The 20,082-nt window shown below is 41.9% G+C and overlaps 1 protein-coding gene across 1 annotated transcript; it reads right to left on the bottom strand.

Annotated features, from left to right (window-relative positions):
* Positions 1-5,337: 5,337 nt before the first annotated feature.
* Positions 5,338-19,013, bottom strand: ADIPOQ (adiponectin, C1Q and collagen domain containing). Its single transcript, XM_036768849.1, has 3 exons — positions 18,938-19,013; positions 8,897-9,127; positions 5,338-6,753 (listed from the first exon to the last, which is right to left on the bottom strand). Exons 2-3 carry the CDS (start codon positions 9,117-9,119, stop codon positions 6,227-6,229), a joined length of 750 nt encoding a protein of 249 aa, XP_036624744.1. The 5' UTR covers positions 9,120-9,127; positions 18,938-19,013; the 3' UTR covers positions 5,338-6,226.
* Positions 19,014-20,082: the final 1,069 nt, after the last annotated feature.

Genomic DNA, 20,082 nt, shown 5'->3' with positions numbered 1-20,082 from the left:
CTTTCTTTCTTTCTTTTTCCCCTCCCTCCTCTTAGTGCTTCTCTCTGGGCATCTAAGTGGCTCAATGGATAGAACTCAGGGCCTGGAGTCAAGAAGACCCTGAGTTCAAATCTGGCTTCAGACACTTACTAGCTTAGTCACTTCACCTCTGCCTTAATCCACTGCAGAAGGAGATGGCAAAGTACTTTTGTATCTTTGCCAAGAAAAGCCAATGGGCAGCATGGTCCATGAAGTCATGAAGAGTCAGACACAACTGAATGGATGAACAAGACTACCTGCACCTCTCAATCCTCCACATGGCTATCAGCTACTGTGCTTTCTTCTCAGCTATAATCCTCTAGTTGGGGGAAGTGAAGAGAGGGAAGTGAGAAGGGGAGGAAATACCTCAGAAGAAGCTGTCAGCAGAACATGGATTTCATTATCTTCAAATGCATCTTTCTCAAACAGTCTCTCTGACCTCAGCTTCATGTACATACACATATGGATGTCAGTTTTCCTGAACTTTCTTGTACCCTACCCAGGACAAACTCTCTGCTGTTGATCCCTGTAACAGGAAAGGGCAATAAAACAACTGCAGATGGACCCAGGAGGTGATGGAAAGGGCAGAGCTCAGCATCCCCCAAGTCAGAAGAGGGGCATGGCTTTCTAAGCCTTTCTGGAATCCACTGAATAACTATGGTGCCTGTCATAGTGCTGGCCCTCCTGAACAATAGGTCTATCATAACACATCTCCAGGGTTACCAGACTGCTGATGGGGTTCTTTATGCCTTCTATGTATACCCTTTTCTCCCTGGGATGTGGATGTTGGCAATAGATTGTCTTCTACTTGGCATATGCTTATCTGTATTACTGAATATTTATGGCTCCCTACTAAACACAGGATGCCTACTGCAAGGATGATTATCTTAAAAAGAGATCACTTTAAATTTCCTAATGGCTAAAACTACCCTTGACACTGAATATGACCAGTTCTGATTACTTCTATATGTAACAATGGATTTCTGGGACCTTACATTACTCTGTTATCAGTCAGCAATACTGATGCTCTCTCTGTTCCAGGAATTGTATTAGTGCATTGGAAAATACAAAATCGAGACTACACTGGTGGTCTCTGTCCTCAAAGAGGATACCATCTATGGCTGAGGATTGATCACAGTGGTAGAAACAGAGGATTGTTGGGATTGTCAGCAGAGTATATTACATCTCACCTGGATAGAAAGAAGAAATCAATGAAGAGCCCTGGAAATAGAAGCCTGTCCTCGAACCAGTTCATAGTAGTGATGGGACATTTCGCTTATCAGGACATCTGTTAGATGGCCACAACTAGATTGTGAAGTTTTGGAGAGTAGGGACTGTGCTGTTCCAGTCCTTCCTACTTCCATGGCTATGCAAGGCTTTAGCTAAGTTTCTTAGTGTGTTAAAATTGGATTCAATTTACTCAGCTATTTGGGAGCACACCTTTTGCATAAACTTTGAAGATACTTGCATACTCATTTTCCACCCACTTAAATAAATCTTGCACAAGAGATGGATGTTGATCAAGGGCCATGTCTATGTGATGCCAAACATCTGGATGAGAACTGAAAACTGAAATACCTAAGTATTTCCAAACATTCTATCATCTAGTCAAGCATGTATCATGGAAACAAAATCAGTGAATTAAAAAAAATTCCCTTTCTTTGGTGGTCCTTTATTGAGTATAATTTTATTGCTTTGTAGTCAACAAGCAACATATTTAATATTTCTGTTTTCTGTATTTGTTTGTGAGACCCTAATACATGGTCAGTTTTTGTCAAGGCGACATATACATCGGAAGATGTGTATATTCCTTTCTCTTCCTATTCAATAATCAGAGATTCATCATATATAACTTTATAAAGATTCTATACAGGTTATTAACTTCTTTTTTGTTTACTTTTGTTAGATTTATCCAGGTCCAAAAAGGATACATTGAGGTTCTCCACTATTATAGCAAAACTAGTGAATTTTGGAATGAGTGGCTTTGTGTTATTGTTGAAAGAGGCTTGGACATGGAATCAGAAAGGCCTGGGTTTGAATATTACCTCAAATATTTACTGGTTGTGTGACCATAGGGAACCTCTCTTAGCACAGTCTCTACCAGAGTAAACATTTAACAAACCCTTGTTTCTTTCTTTCTTGTTATGTCTCAATTTTCATAAAATGGAGTTCAGTGACCTCTAAGATCCTTTGCAGCCCTAAATTGATGATCCTTCAAGTATTTGTGGTTTTTTTTCCATATGACAAGGGCTGTCAGGCCAGGTGGAAGTCAGTGTGAGATAGACAACAATTTGAATGTGGACATCAAGAGGCCTGTGCTCAAGGTCATTGTATCGGATGTAGCCCCACTGTGACAGAGCCTTAAGGAGAGAAAAAGGTGCCTTCTCTAGCATTGGATGCCCATCATTTATTCTCCTTGGCTAATAGCACCAGAAGGAAGAACAGGCATGTTTCTTGCTCCCCCCACCATGCCACTTCAAAGCCCACCCTCTACCCCATTCACTCAGTGGTCTCCAGTCCAGAGAAGGTTCACTCCATCCAGATAGATCAATCATCCTTTGTACATTGTAAGGGCAAGTCATCCTCCTGCCTTGAGTAATTCAGTACCTGCTGACTCTTAGTCTTCCTTTCTTCACCCACACCTGGTTTAGCTTTGGGGGCTTCAGTTTCCAATTGATGGCCTCTCTTCCTAGTTCTCCTCAATTCTCTTGATCTGTACATTTTCCTCAACTGCTACAGCTGGTGAATTCTTGGGCAAATAAGATGCTGGGGGGGGGGGTGTCTTAATTTACTCTTTCAGTTCCAGTGGGGACTTTTCTTACTGAAGGTAGATAAGTGGGCTGAAAGAGATCTCCTTCCCACCCCGCCTCCTCTCCCAGACACCAAATTACACACTAGAGAGAAAAGAGGGAGAACATGCTTATTCTGTTATTCAGAATTCATGGTGTGTTTCAGTAAGGAGTGAGCAAATCACTTAACCTTTCTCTGCAGTGAGGGGCTTAGACCCGCTGACTCCAAGATTTCTTCTGGCTATAAACCTATGATCATATGAATATTTGTGTTTTCCCTTTATCATTTGACAGAGAGAACCAAAAATTGGAAGAAAACCCAATCTATCAAAAAATCTGAATTTAAAACATTAGAGGTTGTTCTTTCTCATGATTCATTCCATCGGTCATAATTCTTCTCCACAACTTGACTAGTGTATAAATTAATTCAATGTGAAGTTATATGTGGTAGTTATATGAGATACCATGCCATCTTGGGGAGGGAGGGGGGAGGGAGGGGAGAAAATCTGGAACTCAAAATTATGTAGAACTGTGTGTTGTAAACTAAAAATAAAAATAAAAAAATAAATATCTCAATTGCTTTTATGAAAAAAAAACATTAGAGGTTGGCTATTTTGGGTAAAATTTTCTAGTGCTTTAAGTAACAATAATCTGAGACATTAGCATTTTAAGGTTTACGATGAACCTGACATACAATATTTCATTTAGCTAAATCCCTTAATTCACTCGAAAAAGGATTCCACTTGCACAACTATCAGAGAGCATTCTTATTGAATAAAGTAGGGAGGCACCTGCATTTTCCTGTTTTCATTGATTTAAAAAACGTGGCCCCATGGGCCTAGATTTTAAATCTAAGCTTAGATCTCAAGTCATGTCAGCGTAATGCTAACCATCCGGATGAAAACTTTAAAAAGCGGCAAATCTCTGCATATTTGCAAAGTTCTATTATATATCAAACATGTGCCATCCAGATGAAATGTGAATTTTTTTATCAGATGACTGAGGCTGTGTATATACCCATGGCACCTGAAGTCACATACAGACCCGTGGATATGAGAAGCAACAGCTGTAATGACTAGGGCCCTGGACTAGCAGCAAGACTTGGGTTCAAATCTATCCTCCAAAACATACTAGCATTTGACATTGGGCAAATCACTTAACCTCTTTGTGCCTCAGTCTCCTTCTCTGTAAAATGAGGGTGTTGGATTAGATGGGCTCTAAGAAGTCTTCCAGGGCTGAATCTATGATGCTCTGATCTCATACTCTAGCTTTTAAAGTCCTGGTGGCTCATGGGGAAAGAAAACATACCAAAGAAATAGCCTTTTCTTCACTATTGGGCTAATCCTCCAAAGAGGTCAATGAAAGAAACAAAGGTTGTCTCTATAAAAATATTCACAGCAGCTTTTTTGGGGCGGCACAAAACTGAGGCTAAGATAGGTACCTATTGATGGGGATGGCCATGCAAATTGTGATTTATGACTCTAATGGAATATGACCGAACCATAAGAAATAACGAATATGAAGATTTCAGAGAAATACAGGAGGACATGGATAAAGTAATGCAGAGTGAAGAAAGCAGAACCAAGATAAAAGTAGGATGATGATGATGATGACCATAATGACAATAATAAATAATAATTAAATGATAACACTAAAAAGCAGTTGAATTGTGATGGACAATTTTGGTCCTGGAGACCTGATTAACAATGACAGTGACCCTTAGCATTGGTGTAATAGGCTCTAAGTTTTACAAAGAGTCACATACATTGTCTCATTTGATAAGGAAATTCACCTCCCTTCTCTCAATAGAGAGGTGGGGACCACGGGCAGGAAATGGGATCTAGCGTGTGAGACAGAGATGTTGTGTCACTTACCATGGCTTAAATATTTTTCTTTTTGTCAGTGTTTGTTAAGAGAAGAGGTTCGATGTGTAGGAGTTGGTTAATGGGAAATTGCTATGATAGAAAAATGAAAAAATAATATAAACAAAAGGAAGAAAGAAATGCCCCCCACTTCGGAGCATTATTGAGTGCAATATGATCCCTGGTCCTGATGAGCAGCACACTGTGAAAGAGTAGCCAGATAATAGACAGATACTGTCAGGTCTGTTTATCCCATGGGGGCTCAAACAGCAAGATTTGAAAGGCAGAATACCACTGGATATGCTTTTCCTTGTCAGAAATCCTGAGGAAATCTCCAGTGATTTCTTTCTGAGGGCAAAATGCCTCCTTGAGCGTCTGACAAAAGGCTAGGTTTTTTTCCTTTCCTTCCATCCTTTTAAAAAATTTTTAGTAATATTTTATTTTTCCCCAATTATACATAAAAACAATTTTTAAGTTTTAAGTTCCAAATTCTATCCCTCCCTCCCTTCCCCCTCCATGAGAAGGTAAGCAGTCTGATCAAGGTTCTACATGTGCAATCATGAGAAACACTTCCATGTTAATCACTTGCCTTCCATGCTTTCTAAAACTCATGCCATCTTCCCCCAGAAATGGAGCCGCAAACAATCGATGTTCAAAGCTTTTATTCGTACTAATGATGAGTTTAATTGTAGAAATGAGAATATTCAAACATTTTGAACATCGTGAAAAGGCAAAGAATAGACTATCATTCTAGGTGTGTGCTTAGGAATTACCCAGAATTTAAAATATGAGCCGAAGTCAGGTCATCAGGTTTTATACATTTATAGAACACTATCAGCTTCTACTTTAGTGAAGACCTTAGAAAGAGAATTAGTCCAGCAAGTTGACCCTCAGTTTCCTCATCTGTAAAAGATGATTAGACTTCCGGTGTCTAAGGCCTTTCTCAGTCTAGATCCATTATCCAGAGGAGGAGAATCTGCCTCTGTGGAATTTGGCAGGTATGGATAGAAAGAGAAGGTGACTGTATGGAAAGAGGCCAATTCTCTTAAATTGTTTCACCTAATGGGAGAATTAGGAGTGGAGGATGAAGCTATCTTCTCCGAGGGGGAAGTTGTTAGAGCAGGACATTATTCATGGTGGCCCTTGATCACCTATGCCCATTGTGAAGAAGAGAAAACATTTCCTATTAGAAGGAGGCCTCAGAGTGGCCATGGATACCTGTCTTCATCTCTCTACCAATGACTCGACACTCTTGCATTTTAGTGGGGGTTTTTAATGCATTTAAATCTTGATTCCCCTCAACTAAACTGTGAGTTCCCCATGAGACTACAAGACTTCCTTGTCTCTCCTACAACACCCGACACTGGGCTGGGCACCTAGCAAATGCAGGTACCCCCAAAATGTATTGAGTGAATGAATGAGTGAGTGAGTGAATAAGATTCAGTGTCTCAAATTAGGAAATAAAGCCAAACTCTTGTATAATCTAAGATCAGAGTTGTGAAAGTTGGCATTGTCTCAAGGTAGACTCTTGAGTGGATTCTCTGGTGCTCCCCGAGGTCAAGATTGATCAGCATCGTGATAAAGAAGGAAACCACTGAAAATGGAGTCATTAACATTATCTGCGTAGAGGCCATTCTGCTCTCCATCCCCATACACCTGGAGCCAGACTTCCTCCCCACTCTCTAGGTACAATAGTACAGAGCCTGAGGCCTGGTCGACGTTTTTGTCTTGGAATTGGTCATAGGTGAATATGGCTGCCTTGTCCTTCTTGAAGAGGCTGACCTTCACATCCTTCATATATACTGTGATGTGGTAGGAGAAATAATACAAGCCTGGGAAATTACAGCGGAACTTGCCAGTTGTGACATCGTAGTGATCCTGTGCATTGTAGAAAATCTTGGTGAAGCGGATAGGGACATTGGGGACTGGGGCTCGGGTGGCCAGCCCAACACTGAAGGCTGAGCGGTACCTGTAGGCTGCCTCTCCTGGTTCCCCTTTCTTCCCTGGAAGTCCAGGAAATCCCCTGGGACCTTCAACTCCTGGAGCACCCATTTCACCAGCATCACCCTTGGGACCCAGCAGACCTATTATATAAGAGAACATCGGTAGCCATAGTGATCCAAGCTCATTTCCAAATCTCATCCCAACAGAGCTCCTATCATGTGCAAGACTCATTGACCTCTCTGGCCATCATGGCAGAACTAACTGGTGGAAGAAGATCCTTAAGGGAGAGACAACCTATGTCCTCTTCTCTAGTGTCCCTCATAGTGCCAGGCATATAGTAGATGCTCAGTTAACATTTGTTTATTGATAATTTCTCTAGCTTTATATCCTAGGAAAATTCCCAAAGAGGCATCTTTTATTATAGCCAAATTGGTCTCTTTTCCAATCCATTCTATTGATCCAATTCCATTTCACTCAAGTTCAGGCAATAAGTAGTTGCTGTCTAGCCAGCCCAACCCTTCCATTTCCTGTCTTCGTCACATGTATTCTTATCTCATTTCCTCTGCTTAGAATGTTCTTCCTACACCTCTCATTCATTCATTGCCATCTTCCTACACAAATTACATTTTATTTTCTTATGTGGACATGTTGTGTTCCCTAGTAGAATGCAAGCACCCTGAAGGTGGGGACTGTTTCCTTTCTGTCTTTGTATCCCCAGGGCCTAGCATTGTGTTTTGCATATGGTAAAAACAATAAATGCTTGCTATTAAATTTATTAATCCATTCATTCAATCAACAAACATTTGTTAAATACCTACTGTGTGCAGAACACTTGGTACTAGGGATGCAAAGTTTAGATGGCATAGACTGACATTGTTTTCAGTTTGCCATGGTCAAAAAATTCATCCCCAAGCAGGAAGCCTGTTGATGGGGAGCATCTTGGTGTTTAGCTAGGCTGGCCCTCAGAAAGCAGACACACTGCTCAAAGCCTTTCCAGAATGGGGAGATCTGCATAAGTCATGGCTGGGCGAAGTAAACAACAAACACAATGCCCAGAGCAATAAAAACAGCATTAACAGAATTTAGATCAATGAGCAATCCCAGCTCCAAGGGACAAATCGTACACTCCCAGGATGAGCACTGGGCTGGCTAGACAGCATGCTCATTGTCTGGAGTTGAGTGAAGTGGAATTGGATCAATAGAATGGATTGGGAAAGAGACAGAGTTAGAGGATGCGCATGGTTGAGTACAGCCTGTCCCCATTTCCAGGGGAAAATGCCCAGCAATTGTCAAACTTGGGTCCTCTTCCAGACTCTCCACACTTTTCTATTTCCTCACCAGCAGCCTTTTGACGCTAGAGACACCTCCACCCTTAGGATCCCCTCCTCCGATTGGTGAGTTCCTGTCCAAGCCCACCATTTCATGAAGTGCTCAAAACATCCATGCTCACACCTTGTCCTACCTTTTTTCCCCACTTCCTTTTATGTGATGCCTTTCCTTATTAGAATATAAGCTCTTTGAAGTTCAGGAGTGTCTTTTTTGCTTGTATTTGTATCACTAGTACTCAACACAGGACCTGGCGCCTAAGTGCTTTATCTATCTATCTATCTACTATGGGTCACATAAGAAAGACTGAAATTGTCATAACTTTCCCTTTAAGATTTGTTGTTCAGTTGTGTCTGACTCTTCATAACTCCATTTGAGTTTTTTGGCAAAGATACTAGTTTGCTATTTCCTTCTCCATCTCCTTTTACAGATGAGGAAACTGAGGCAAACAGGGTGAAGTAACTTTCCGAGGGTCACACAGCTAGGAAGTGTCTGAGGTCAGATTTGAACTCAGGAAGACTCATGTTCCTGACTCCAGGCCTGATGCTCTGTGAACTATGGTGCCACCTAGCAGCCTCCCTTCAAGATTACCTGCCATCTACTCTTATGTAACTTAGAAGTGTCTTTCTCATTAGAATGTAAACTATTGGAGGGCACAAGCTGTTTTTGCCATCTAGGTTGCAGCACAATGCCTGGTACTCGGTAAGTGCATAAAATGCTTGTTGCTGAATGGAAGCTCCTTGAAGGGAGGGACTATCATTTTTATCTTTATAGCTTAATAAATGTTGATTGATTGATTCGCAGTCTAAACTGTAACTGTATGATTTGCTACAATGTCCCCAGTGATATTCCACTTAACTTTATGCATGACCCTGACACAATCTCTCTAACCCTCTTCATGGAACTACCCAGAGGGACAGATTGAAACCCAGGAAAAGACATGGCCCTTGAGCTCACCTGCATCTCCTTTCTCCCCCTTCTCACCATTGATACCGTCTCTCCCGTCCCGGCCTGGAGACCCATTGTAGCCAGGGTGGCCTGGGGCACCCCCCATCCAGTTGATGCAAGCTCCCTTGGGTGGTAAAGGTTGTACATCCTCTGTGGAGCTGGCAGGCTCCAAGCAGTGGCACAACGCGGCCAGCAGCAGCAAGCCCAACAGTGGACTGGTCCATGGCGCCATCACGAACCCTGGAATTCACACCCACAACATCGGTGTTAAGAGGAGATGGGTGGCAATTAGGAGATTGAGCTCATCTATGCAAGGAGTGTCTGTAGGTCTCTCTACAGCTGGGACAGCTCAGGAATGAGTCCAGATTCTTCCCACCCACCTGCCCAACCCAGATCTCTGTGTTGCTTAGTAAGCCCTCCCAGCTGACCCTGAATCCTTCTCTCTGATCTCCTACAATTTGGACCAACCAAACCATGCAATGTACCACTGGACCATACACTGCCATTTATTGTTCTCTAATTGTCTCAAGTACCTAAGTCTCATTTTCTAAATGAGACTGAATGAACTGTGAGCTCTTATGCTTTTACCTCCTGTAATGCCCATGACACTTAGGCTTAGGAATGTCTAATTAACTGTATTTGTTAGGAAACCATCATATATAAAAACTTCACTTCTCAAATATATAAGAAAGTGAGTCAAATTTAAGAAATAAGAACCATTCCTCAATTGATAAATGGTCAAAGGATATGAGCAGGCAGTTTTCAGACAAAGTAACTGAAGCTATCTATAGACATATAAAAATGCTCTAAATCACTGTTAATTAGAGAAATGCAAATTAAACAACTCTGAGCTACCGCTACACACCTGTCAGATTGATTAATATGACAGAAAAGGAAAATGACGAATGTTGGAGGGGATATGGGAAAATGTAAACACTAATGTACTGTTGGTGAAGTTGTATACTGATCCAACCACTCTGGAGAGCAATTTGGAGCCATACCCAAGGGGCTATAAAACCATTGACCAAGTCATACTAGGTCTCTATCCCGAAGAGATAAGAAACGAAAAGGAAAAGGGCCTATATATACCAAAAATATTTATAGCAGCATTTTTAGTGGTGGCAAAGAATTGGAAACTGAGAGGATGTCCGTCAATCTGGGAATGATTGATGAGCCAGGTGTTCTCAGAAAAACCTGGAAAGACTTATATGAACTGGTGCAAAGTGAAATGAGCATAAGCAGAACTTTGTACACAGTAACAGCAACATTGTATCATGAGCAACTGTAAGTAACTCAACTATTCTCAGAATATGATGATCCAAGATAATTCTGTAGGACTTAGGATGAAAGGTGCTGTCCATCTCCAGAGAAAGAACTGGTGGAGCCAGGGTGCAGATTGGAGACTTTTTCTTTATTTTCCTTAGGGTTTTTTTTGGTCTGTTTTCTTTCACGGCATGACTTACATGGAAATGTGTTTTGCATCACTACCCATGTATAAACTATGTCAAGTTGCTTGCCTTCTCAGTGAGGGGGTGAGAAGAAGGAGGGAGGGAAAGAATTTTAAACTCAAAATTTGAAAAAAGAATGTTGAAATTGTTTTCACATGTAATTGGGGAAAAATAAAGTATTAAGTTTATAAAAACTATCATGTATCAGAGGATCATGGATCCCTGGGGCACTACACTGGAGACCTCCTCCCATGATGATATTGAACCATTAACAACTACTCCTTGAATCTAGCCATCCAATCAGTTCTGAAGCCATCTGAATGTATTACATTTGCTCTCCATCTCTCCATCTTCTCTGCAAGAATGGGATGAGATTGGGTTGAAAGCTTTGCTAAAATCTAGGTCATACATACCCCATAGCATTCACCTCATCTACTACTTTAGCAATACTGTGAAAAAATGTGATTATTCTAGCATGACCTATTCTTGACAAAATAATGCTGGCTTTTTGTAATCACTGCTTCTCCTTCTGTATATTCAGAGCATGTCTGTAATGGTTCATTCGAGAATTTCCCCCAAAATCAAGGTTGGATTCACTCAGCCATACTTTGCTGACTGTTCTCTTTTCTTTTTTTAGACTTTAGGATGATATCTGCCCTTCTCCTATCTTATGGGACCTCTACTATTTTCCATGACCTTTTGGAGATTACCAACAGTGCTTCAGCAATCACATTTTTCCAGCTCTCAGGTTCTTTCAGGACCTGAGAAGGCAGTTCATTGGTCCCACCAAGGGCAGTCAGCAAGGGCAGGGAAATGCTCATTACCTTCTCCTTCCTTATCTTAGATACTGACCCTCCTTGGTTGTTTTTGTTCTGTCATCTCGGTTGAAGGTAATTCTTCTTTGCAGAAAAACAGAACTGAGCAGCACTGCTTTCTCTCTGTTGTTAGTTACCACCTTCCCATTCACCCCCAATAAAGGGCTTTTCCTTTCTTTGATCCTCCCTTTTTGTCCATTATAGATTAGAGAAACCCAAAACAGGTTTTTTGTTTGTTTTGTTTTTGGTTATTCCCTCACAGGCTTCAGATTGGGTTAGAAGCTAAGACTAAGACCTTTCTCTGCTCCTGGTCTGATTCACACTGCTGCTGCTTCTCCTTCCTGTGAATGTGCTCCTATACTCATTGGCCCTCTCCTTCCCTTGTCCATCCTGGATCTGTGACCTATAATTGTGTAATGAACGATAAAACTACCAGTTCATACCTATTCTCATTGAGATGCCTTGGCATGGGTTTGGGGGTACCTGGGACCCTTTCTTGCCCTGGTGTATAATTTCTCCCCGCACTGGAATGTTCTCTACATGCCCCTCTTCTGTCCAGACCCTGTCCCCTGTGTCCACAGACCTCTCCTGTCTCTTGTGTCCATCTGGGCTGGAAAAATAACTCACTGTGACTTTTTCTTGTATTCCCCATCGAGATTCAGTCTGGTTTGTTTTCTAGATCTGTTTGATGGAGTTTTGGAGGGGAGGTCATTGTATTGCATCTTTGTATCACCATCTTGGCTCTTCCCTTTAAGGATCATTTTAATTACTTTTGAGGAAAAAACTTATCTAATTAATGAGGGATAGAGTCTTAGGATTACTTACTTTTATCAACCTTCCCCTTCAATAAATCTGTGGCACCCTTTCCCAGAAGCATATTCACCCTCAGGTACAGTTCACCCATGTATATAATGCAGGTGGTCAGCATACATATGTAGAGGGATACACATATAGGGAATACATATGGAGGGCAACCCAATGCTGCTCATACAGTAGGCTGCCTCTGTTTTGCAGTAGTTTCATTTTTCTGCTCTGCTAACTCAGCTTTCTGCTAGGTAGGACATCTATCTCTATGGTTTCCCCACAGTTCTCTCTGCTGGAGTGTTTTGCTGCTCCCACCTTCTGGGCCCCGGCTCTAACCTGCATCTGAAATGTTACCTATTCCCCATAATAGGAAGAGCTGACTCTGCTGTCTCTCACTTTTGCTGATAATCCAGAGGCTAAGTTTCAGCTCTTAGAAAGCCAGGTTTCTTGGGGTGGAGCCAACATGGCGACTGGAAAGCAGCGACTTGCTTAAGCTCTCCACCAAATCCCTCCAAAAACCTGTAAAAATGGCTCTGAACAAATTCTAGAGCTGCGGAACCCATGAAATAGCAGAGGGAAACAGGTCTCCAGCCCAGGAGAGCCTGGATGGTCACTGGGAAGGGTCTATCACACGGTGCTGAAAGCAGAGGGCAGCTCAGCGTGGGCCATGCCAGGACAGACCAGACCTGGAGTCAGCCAGCAGAACAGGCCCTAGGGCCATGAATCATTGAGCTGTGGCAGTTACCAGACTTCTCAATGCACAAATGCCAAAGAGCAGGTTAGTGGGAAACTGTGGGATCGAGTTCAGAGCGGTCCGGCTACCAGCCCTGGGGGTGGTGGAGGTAGTGCAGTGGTGGTGGTGGCAGCAGCAGGAAGCTCCTGAGGCTGCTTCCAGAGCTCCAGCATCAGCTGCTTCCAGGGTCCCTGGCTCACACGGTGGGAGGAATCTAGCAGCAGATCAGAGCGGGAGTGCAAGGAGCACTTTGTGGGCACAAAGGCAGATTATCTTGCTGTGCCCTGCTTGGATCTGTACTGTGGTCCTGGTTGGCAGTTCTTGGGGGAGGAGGAGTGCCACGGTGACAGAGCCTGGGGTGACAGTGGAGTAGAAGTAGCTATGAAAACAGCAGCCCTTGGACCCTGAAGCTTGGGACAAAGTATTCTCTACTCTACAAGCAGTCATATCCTAACAAAAAGCTCAAGGGTCAAGTAGTTGGCTGGGAACACGAACAGGCAGCGAAAATAAACTCAGACTCAAATTCAGACTCAAACTCAAACTCTAGATTCCTTTTTTGGTGACAAAGAAGATCAAAACATACAGCCAGAAGAAGTCAACAAAGTCAAAGAGCCTACATCAAAAGCCTCCAAGAAAAATATGAATTGGGCTCAGGCCATGGAAGAGCTCAAAAAGGATTTGGAAAAGCAAGTAAGAGAAGTAGAGGAAAAATTGGGATGAGAAATGAGAGTGATTCAAGAAAACCATGAAAAACAAGTCAATGACTTGCTAAAGGAGACCCAAAAAAAATACTGAAGAAAATAGCACCTTAAAAAATAGACTAACCCAAATGTCAAAAGAGCTCCAAAAAGCCAATGAGGAGAAGAATGCCTTGAAAGCCAGAATTAGCCAAATGGAAAAGGAGGTCCAAAAGACCACTGAAGAAAATACCACCTTAAAAATCAGATTGGAGCAAGTAGAAGCTAGTGACTTTATGAGAAATCAAGATATTATAAAACAGAACCAAAGGAATGAAAAAAATGGAAGACAATGTGAAATATCTCACTGGAAAAACCACTGACCTGGAGATTAGATCCAGGAGAGATAATTTAAAAATTATTGGACTACCTGAAAGCTATGATTAAAAAAAGGGCCTAGACATCATCTTTCAAGAAATTATCAAGGAAAACTGCCCTGATATTCTAGAACCAGAAGGTAAAATAGAAATTGAAAGGATCCACTGATTGCCTCTTGAAAAAGATCCTAAAAGAAAACTCCTAGGAATATTGTTGCCAAATCCAGAGTTTCCAGGTCAAGGAGAAAATACTGCAAGCAGCCAGAAAGAAACAATTTGAGTATTGTGGAAACATAATCAGAATAACACAAGATCTAGCAGCTCCTACATTAAGGGATCGAAGGGCTTGGAATATGATATGCCAGAGGTCAATGGAGCTAGGATTAAAACCAAGAACCACCTACCCAGCAAAACTGAGTGTAATGCTCCAAGGCAAAATATGGATTTTCAATAAAATAGAGGACTTTCAAGCTTTCTCAATGAAAAGACCAGAGCTGAATAGAAAATTTGATCTTCAAATACAAGAATCAAGAGAAGCGTGAAAAGGTAAACAAGAAATAGAATTCATAAGGGACTTACTAAAGTTGAACTGTTTTGTTCTAAAGTTGAACTGTTTTGTTTACATTCCTACATGGAAAGATGATGTGTGTAATTCATGCGAGCTTTCTCAGTATTAGGTTAGTTGAAGGGAATATACATATACATACATACATGCATATATATACATACATATATGTGTGTGTGTGTATATATATATATATATATATATATATATGGAGAGAGAGAGAGAGAGAGAGGACACAGGGAGAGTTGAATATGAAGGGATGATATCTAAAAAAATAAATTTAAGGGACGAGAGAGGAATATACTGTGAGAGGGAAAAAGGGAAAGATAGAATGGGGTAAATTATCTCACATAAAAGTGGCAAGAAAAAGCAGTTCTGTGGGAAGGGAAGAGGGGGCAGGTGAGGGGGAATGAGTGAATCTTGCTCTCATCAGATTCAACTTGAGGAGGGAATAACATACACACTCAGTTGGGTATCTTACTCCACAGGAAAGTAAGGGGAAGGGATAAAAAAGGGGGGTTGATAGAAAGGAGAGCAGAAAGGGGAAGAAGTAATCAAAAGCAAACACTTTTGAAAAGGGACAGGGTCAAGGGAGAAAATTGAATAAAAGGGGACAGGACAGGATGGAAGGAAATATAGTTAGCCTTTTACAACATGAGTATTGTGGAAGTGTTTTACATAATGATACATGCATGATCTATGTTGAATTGCTTGCCTTCCTAGGGAGGGTGGGTGGGAAGGGAAGAGGGGAGAGAATTTGGAACGCAAAGTTTTAAAAGCAGATGCTCAAAAAAAGTTGTTTTTGCGTGCAGCTGCGAAACAGGACATATAGGGAATGGGGCATAGAAATCTATCTTGACCTACAAGAAAGTAAGGGGAAAGGGGATGGGGGCAGGGAGTGGGGTGACAGAAGGGAGGGCTGACTGGGGAATGAGGAAATCAGAATATATGCCATCTTGGAATGGGGGGGAGGGTAGAAATGGGGAGAAAATTTGTAACTCAAAATCTGTGGAAATCAATGTTGAAAACTAAGATATTAAATAAAAATGATAAAATTTTTTAAAAAAGAAAGCCAGGTTCTTAACAGTTAAGGTGTGTATGTTATGTAACACAGCCAGAGGACTAAGGAAAAGCCATTTTCTTGTCATAAGGAGACAAGTCTGTTAGCAGTCTCTTAACCCCATAAGCTAAGCTGCTTTAGAGCACAAACCAACCAGGCAGCTAATTAGAGCTTAGAAATTTAGTCTGTCTTTTGTATTCACGTCCTCCTGCTAGCAGCATCAGTATCTCTGACCTGAGCCTCTAAATGATTTAGTGTTAGAAAGTACCTTTTAATGGATTTCAGAAAACCTTGGAAAGGCTTACATGAACTGATGCTGAGTGAAGTGAGCAGAACCAGGAGAACACTGTACACAGTAACAGCCACATTGTGCTATGGTCATCTGTGATAGACTTAGCTCTTCTGAGCAATGCAATGATCCAAGAGAATTCCAAAAGACTCATAATGGAAAATGCCCTCCACTTCCAGAGAGAGAGAACTATGGAGTCTGAATGCAGAGCAAAACACACTATTTTTTCTCTTTTTGTTGTTTTTTCTTTCTTACTGTTCTTCCTTTTTGTTCTGATTCTTCTTTCACAACATGACTAACGTAGAAATATGTTTAACGTGATTGTACATGTATAGCCTATATCAGATTGCTTGTCGTCTTGGGGAGTGGGGAGGGAAAGGAGAGAGGGAGAAAAAAATTTGGAACTCAAAATCTTACAAAAATGAATGTTGAAAACTATCTTTGCATGTATTTGGAAAAAAAAAATAAATACTATTAAGTGAAAAAAGTCCCTTTTAACTTTAGTTGGTTTCTAAATGCCAACCTACATTTCTCTTCAAACTTTTTGGGTTTTTTTTTTTTTTGGTTAAGGGGAGAGGAATTCTATTTCAACAAACTTCCAAAGGTCTGAAGGTCTGGTTCTTCTAAAGCACCATGGTTTCCCTCGGTTCAAGACCACCTGATTCTCTCCTGTATGTGAATTAATGGTGATCGAGTGTGGGCAAAAAGAAATAGTTGCTGCTGCAAACCTGAGGATTCTCAAGCCCGCTCAGATGCTTTTTCTCACTTCTTGCCCTTTGCACACAAATGTGACTAGAGGTAAACCTCCGAGACGGGGAGGTGCCCAGTCTTCTGAGTCAAAATCCAACATCCTTTCCCCTCTGCCGTTCTATCTGCACAGTCGCCCCTTTATTATTATCAAAGAAGGCATATAATAGGGAGACATATAGAATATTATCACGTATTGAGATACAGAGCTGGAAAAGGCCCTCTATTCCAACCCTTTCATTTTACAGATGAGGAAACTGAGGCATAGAGAGGTTAAAGGACGTGCCCAAAGCCATACAGGTAGTGTATGTGTCTTGTGTGTGTGTGTGCATGTGTGCATGTATGTGTATGTGAGTGTGTGTATGTGTGTATGTATGGGTATGTATGTGTATGTGTGCATATGTATGTGTGTGTATGTATGCGAGTGTGTGAGTTTGTGTATGTGTGTATGTATGCGAGTGTGTGTATGTGTGTGTATGTGAGTGTGTGTATGCGAGTGTGTGTATGTGTACATGTATGTGTATGCGAGTGTGTGTGAGTGTGTGCATGTGTGTATATGTATACGAGTGTGTGTGTGAGTGTGCATGCAGGGTTGAGGGTGGGTCTGAGGTCCTCTGACTCCACATTCAATAGTCTTTCTTTCCACAATGTTTCCTCTCTGGAAGAATCCAGGCCTTCCCCTTATCTCCCCTATTCCACCTTTTTAAAAAATGACATCTTGTTTTCACATTGCCTGAATTCTCCCCAAATCGTTCCCTTATTCTTTACCTTATTTCTTGAACACAGCACACAGCCTTTCTTTCGTGTGTGTGCGCGCGCGCATGTGCTACTAATCACTCCGGAGAACCTTACACCAGGTCCTAAAGCAACATAGCTTGAAAATCGCAAGGCGCCTGGCAATTTAGCATTCCTAGGATTGTGTCCCAGGCTTTTTTATCTCCCCTAGCTTTCCCCTTCTCCTACGTGCCTGGGCTCCTTCTTCCTAACACTGTTCTCAGAGTCACCTCTAGCCCAGGGTTTTTATCTAGTGTTCTTTCTCACTGGATGCTTCTGGAGTTTCCTTAGAAAGCCTCCCTCCTGCCCTGGTGCCATCCAAATGTTCTTTCTCCCCCAGCTTCAGGGCTATTTACAACTAGCCCCTAGGCCCCAGAGTGGTTCAAGAAGAATAATTTAGACCCATCCAGCCAGAGGCGGGATGAATTTTCATCTCAGAGGAACTTCTCGGCTGGAGACATCTAAACTAAACATCCCTTTACTTCAGGTGAGAAGGTCATCTGAAGTCATTTTTCTGTTGCCCCACTCTTCTTTTAAGATGAGAAAGCTGGGGCCCAGAAAAGCTAGGCACCTTGCCCAAGGTCACACAGCAAAGCCAGGACTCGGAATGCCTCCAGACTCCAGCCCGGTGCTCTGTCCCCCGCACCTCAATGCTTTGTGCTTCAGAAACTTCCGGTTTCCGGAAATCAGCCAAAGCATTTCTTAGCTAGGATGCCTGTTTTAACACTTTCTGGAATGGAAACTTGTACAAACAGACATTCTGATCAAATGATCACAGTGAGTGTGGATTTCATTCTCCCTGCAGTGGTTGGCTTTGCCTCATCATTAGATTTATTATTAAAATATTGTATTGAGATATATATATGCATGCATACATAAGTATAAACATGTGTATACATGTATGTATATGTACATGTGTATCTGTATATATGTACAGACACACAAACATACATATACGTGTGTGTACATATATATATATACATATACATACATACACACACACACACGCACATATATATATATATAATTTTTTTTCAAGAGTGGGTATCCCCATCTTCCTCAGGCTGGAAGTTCAGAGGTGACTCCTGGACCCAGCATCTGTTTGTTCTCCTTCATCCTTAGGCTGCTCCCCTCCTTTGGCAGCCTGCTGGCCCTCCCCCGCCCCAGGATTCCGCCATAATGATGCGGGTCTCTATGTGCACACCTGAATGGACTAGCCCACTGCAGTGCAAGCACTCATGCTCAGCCTTCCTGGTGGATGGGATTGCAGGTGTGCACCACTACACCTGTTTGATTTTTGCTTTCACATAAGTTCATGAGCTCATAGATCTGGAGCTGGAAGACACCTCAAAGGCCATCTACTTAACCCTCCCCCCTTATTTTAGAGATGAGTAAACTGAGGCCAAGATGGGTGAAGTCCAAAGTAGGGGTACCTCAATAGGTCCCAAGCAGAAAACTACAGTCTTCCTTTCACTTGACCTACTGCTGGGGTTCTTAATCTGTTTTGGGGGCATGATGGTCTGGTGCAGCCTGTAGGCTACCTCTCAGGATCATTAGTTCATATTAGAGGGAAATGCTAAATTTCAGTTAGAGGTTAATGAAAATAATGACATAATTCTTTTTCCTTTTCAAGTTCACAGACCCGCCCTGAAATCTATCCACATATACTGGGTTAATAACCCTTTCCATGTGGTTTCCCATATTGTCATTATTCAGTTCTAGCAAAAGCTGCAGGCTCCAGAAGCCCAGAAATAATCTTACCACCAGCTTGCTTTTGTGTCCGGCTTCCTGGCTGGTCAGATGTATGGAGGAAAGGAGAGTGGGGCCACTGATCTGAGACCTCCAGGGGTGTAGGACCCTGTCTTTTATACTCTTTTCTCATTGGTCCACACATTTGGAATAAGGATCACCAATCAACTCCCACCAGCATCTGGGTAGCTGCCTCAAACCAAAGCTCTTGAGAATCCTGGTGTAATGCCCTGAGAAACAGATGGTGCTGACTTAGCAAGGTTTAAGCCAACTGAAGCGTCTTTCTTGGGAATTCTCGTTGGGATTTTGGTAGGGCTTCTAGACCTCTAGGTTCAGTTGGCAAGGGTTGCAACCTTACAACAGCGCCATGTGGTTGGGAAGAAAAAAACATCTTTTTAGTGTTTAAGGGTGAATTTTGATTTTAAGTGCTCTTTCCAAAAGAACCACAAAACATTCATTGCCTGTGTGTATGTGTGTGTGAGTGTGTGTATGTGTGTATATGTATGTGAGTGTGTATGTATATATGTGCATGTGTGTATGTGAGTGTGTGTATGTATGCAAGTATGTGTGAGTGTATGTATGTGTACATGTATGTGTATGCGAGTGTGTGTGAGTATGTGTATGTGTGTATATGTATTCGAGTGTGTGTGTGAGTATGCATACAGGGTTGAGGGTGGGTCTGAGGTCCTCTGACTCCACATTGAATAGTTTTTCTTTCTACAATGTTTCCTTTCTGGAAGAATCCAGGCCTTCCCTTATCTCTGAGTGTCTCCTACAGAAACACATCGCCCTACAAACAGGCTTCCATGAGCTTAAAAGGAGTAGATTAAAACCCTTGGATTTTCCAGGTTTAAAGGAACCTGAGAGTGGGGGAAGAAAGATGATATATGCGGACCTGAGCTTTCTTCTTATGCTCCATCAAATCATGATTTCAGTATAATACGATATTTCAGAGAGATTAATAATTCACCAAATCTTTTACTGATCCCCCTTGTGTGCCTAGCTTTCTTCTCATCTATTGTTCGGAACAGACAGGAGGGGACATGATCCCAGGTCTTGAGAAATTTTCAGTCTTTTCTTTGTGATGAAGCAAGTTTCTATCGGGCAGGCAGCTGAGAGGGTGGCTATTGGGAAATTAAATGTTTTTGAAATTAAAA

The sequence above is a fragment of the Trichosurus vulpecula genome, chromosome 7 (genome assembly GCF_011100635.1).
Source record: "Trichosurus vulpecula isolate mTriVul1 chromosome 7, mTriVul1.pri, whole genome shotgun sequence".
Lineage (NCBI taxonomy): Eukaryota > Metazoa > Chordata > Mammalia > Diprotodontia > Phalangeridae > Trichosurus > Trichosurus vulpecula.
This window is presented reverse-complemented; position numbering and strand designations above follow the sequence as displayed.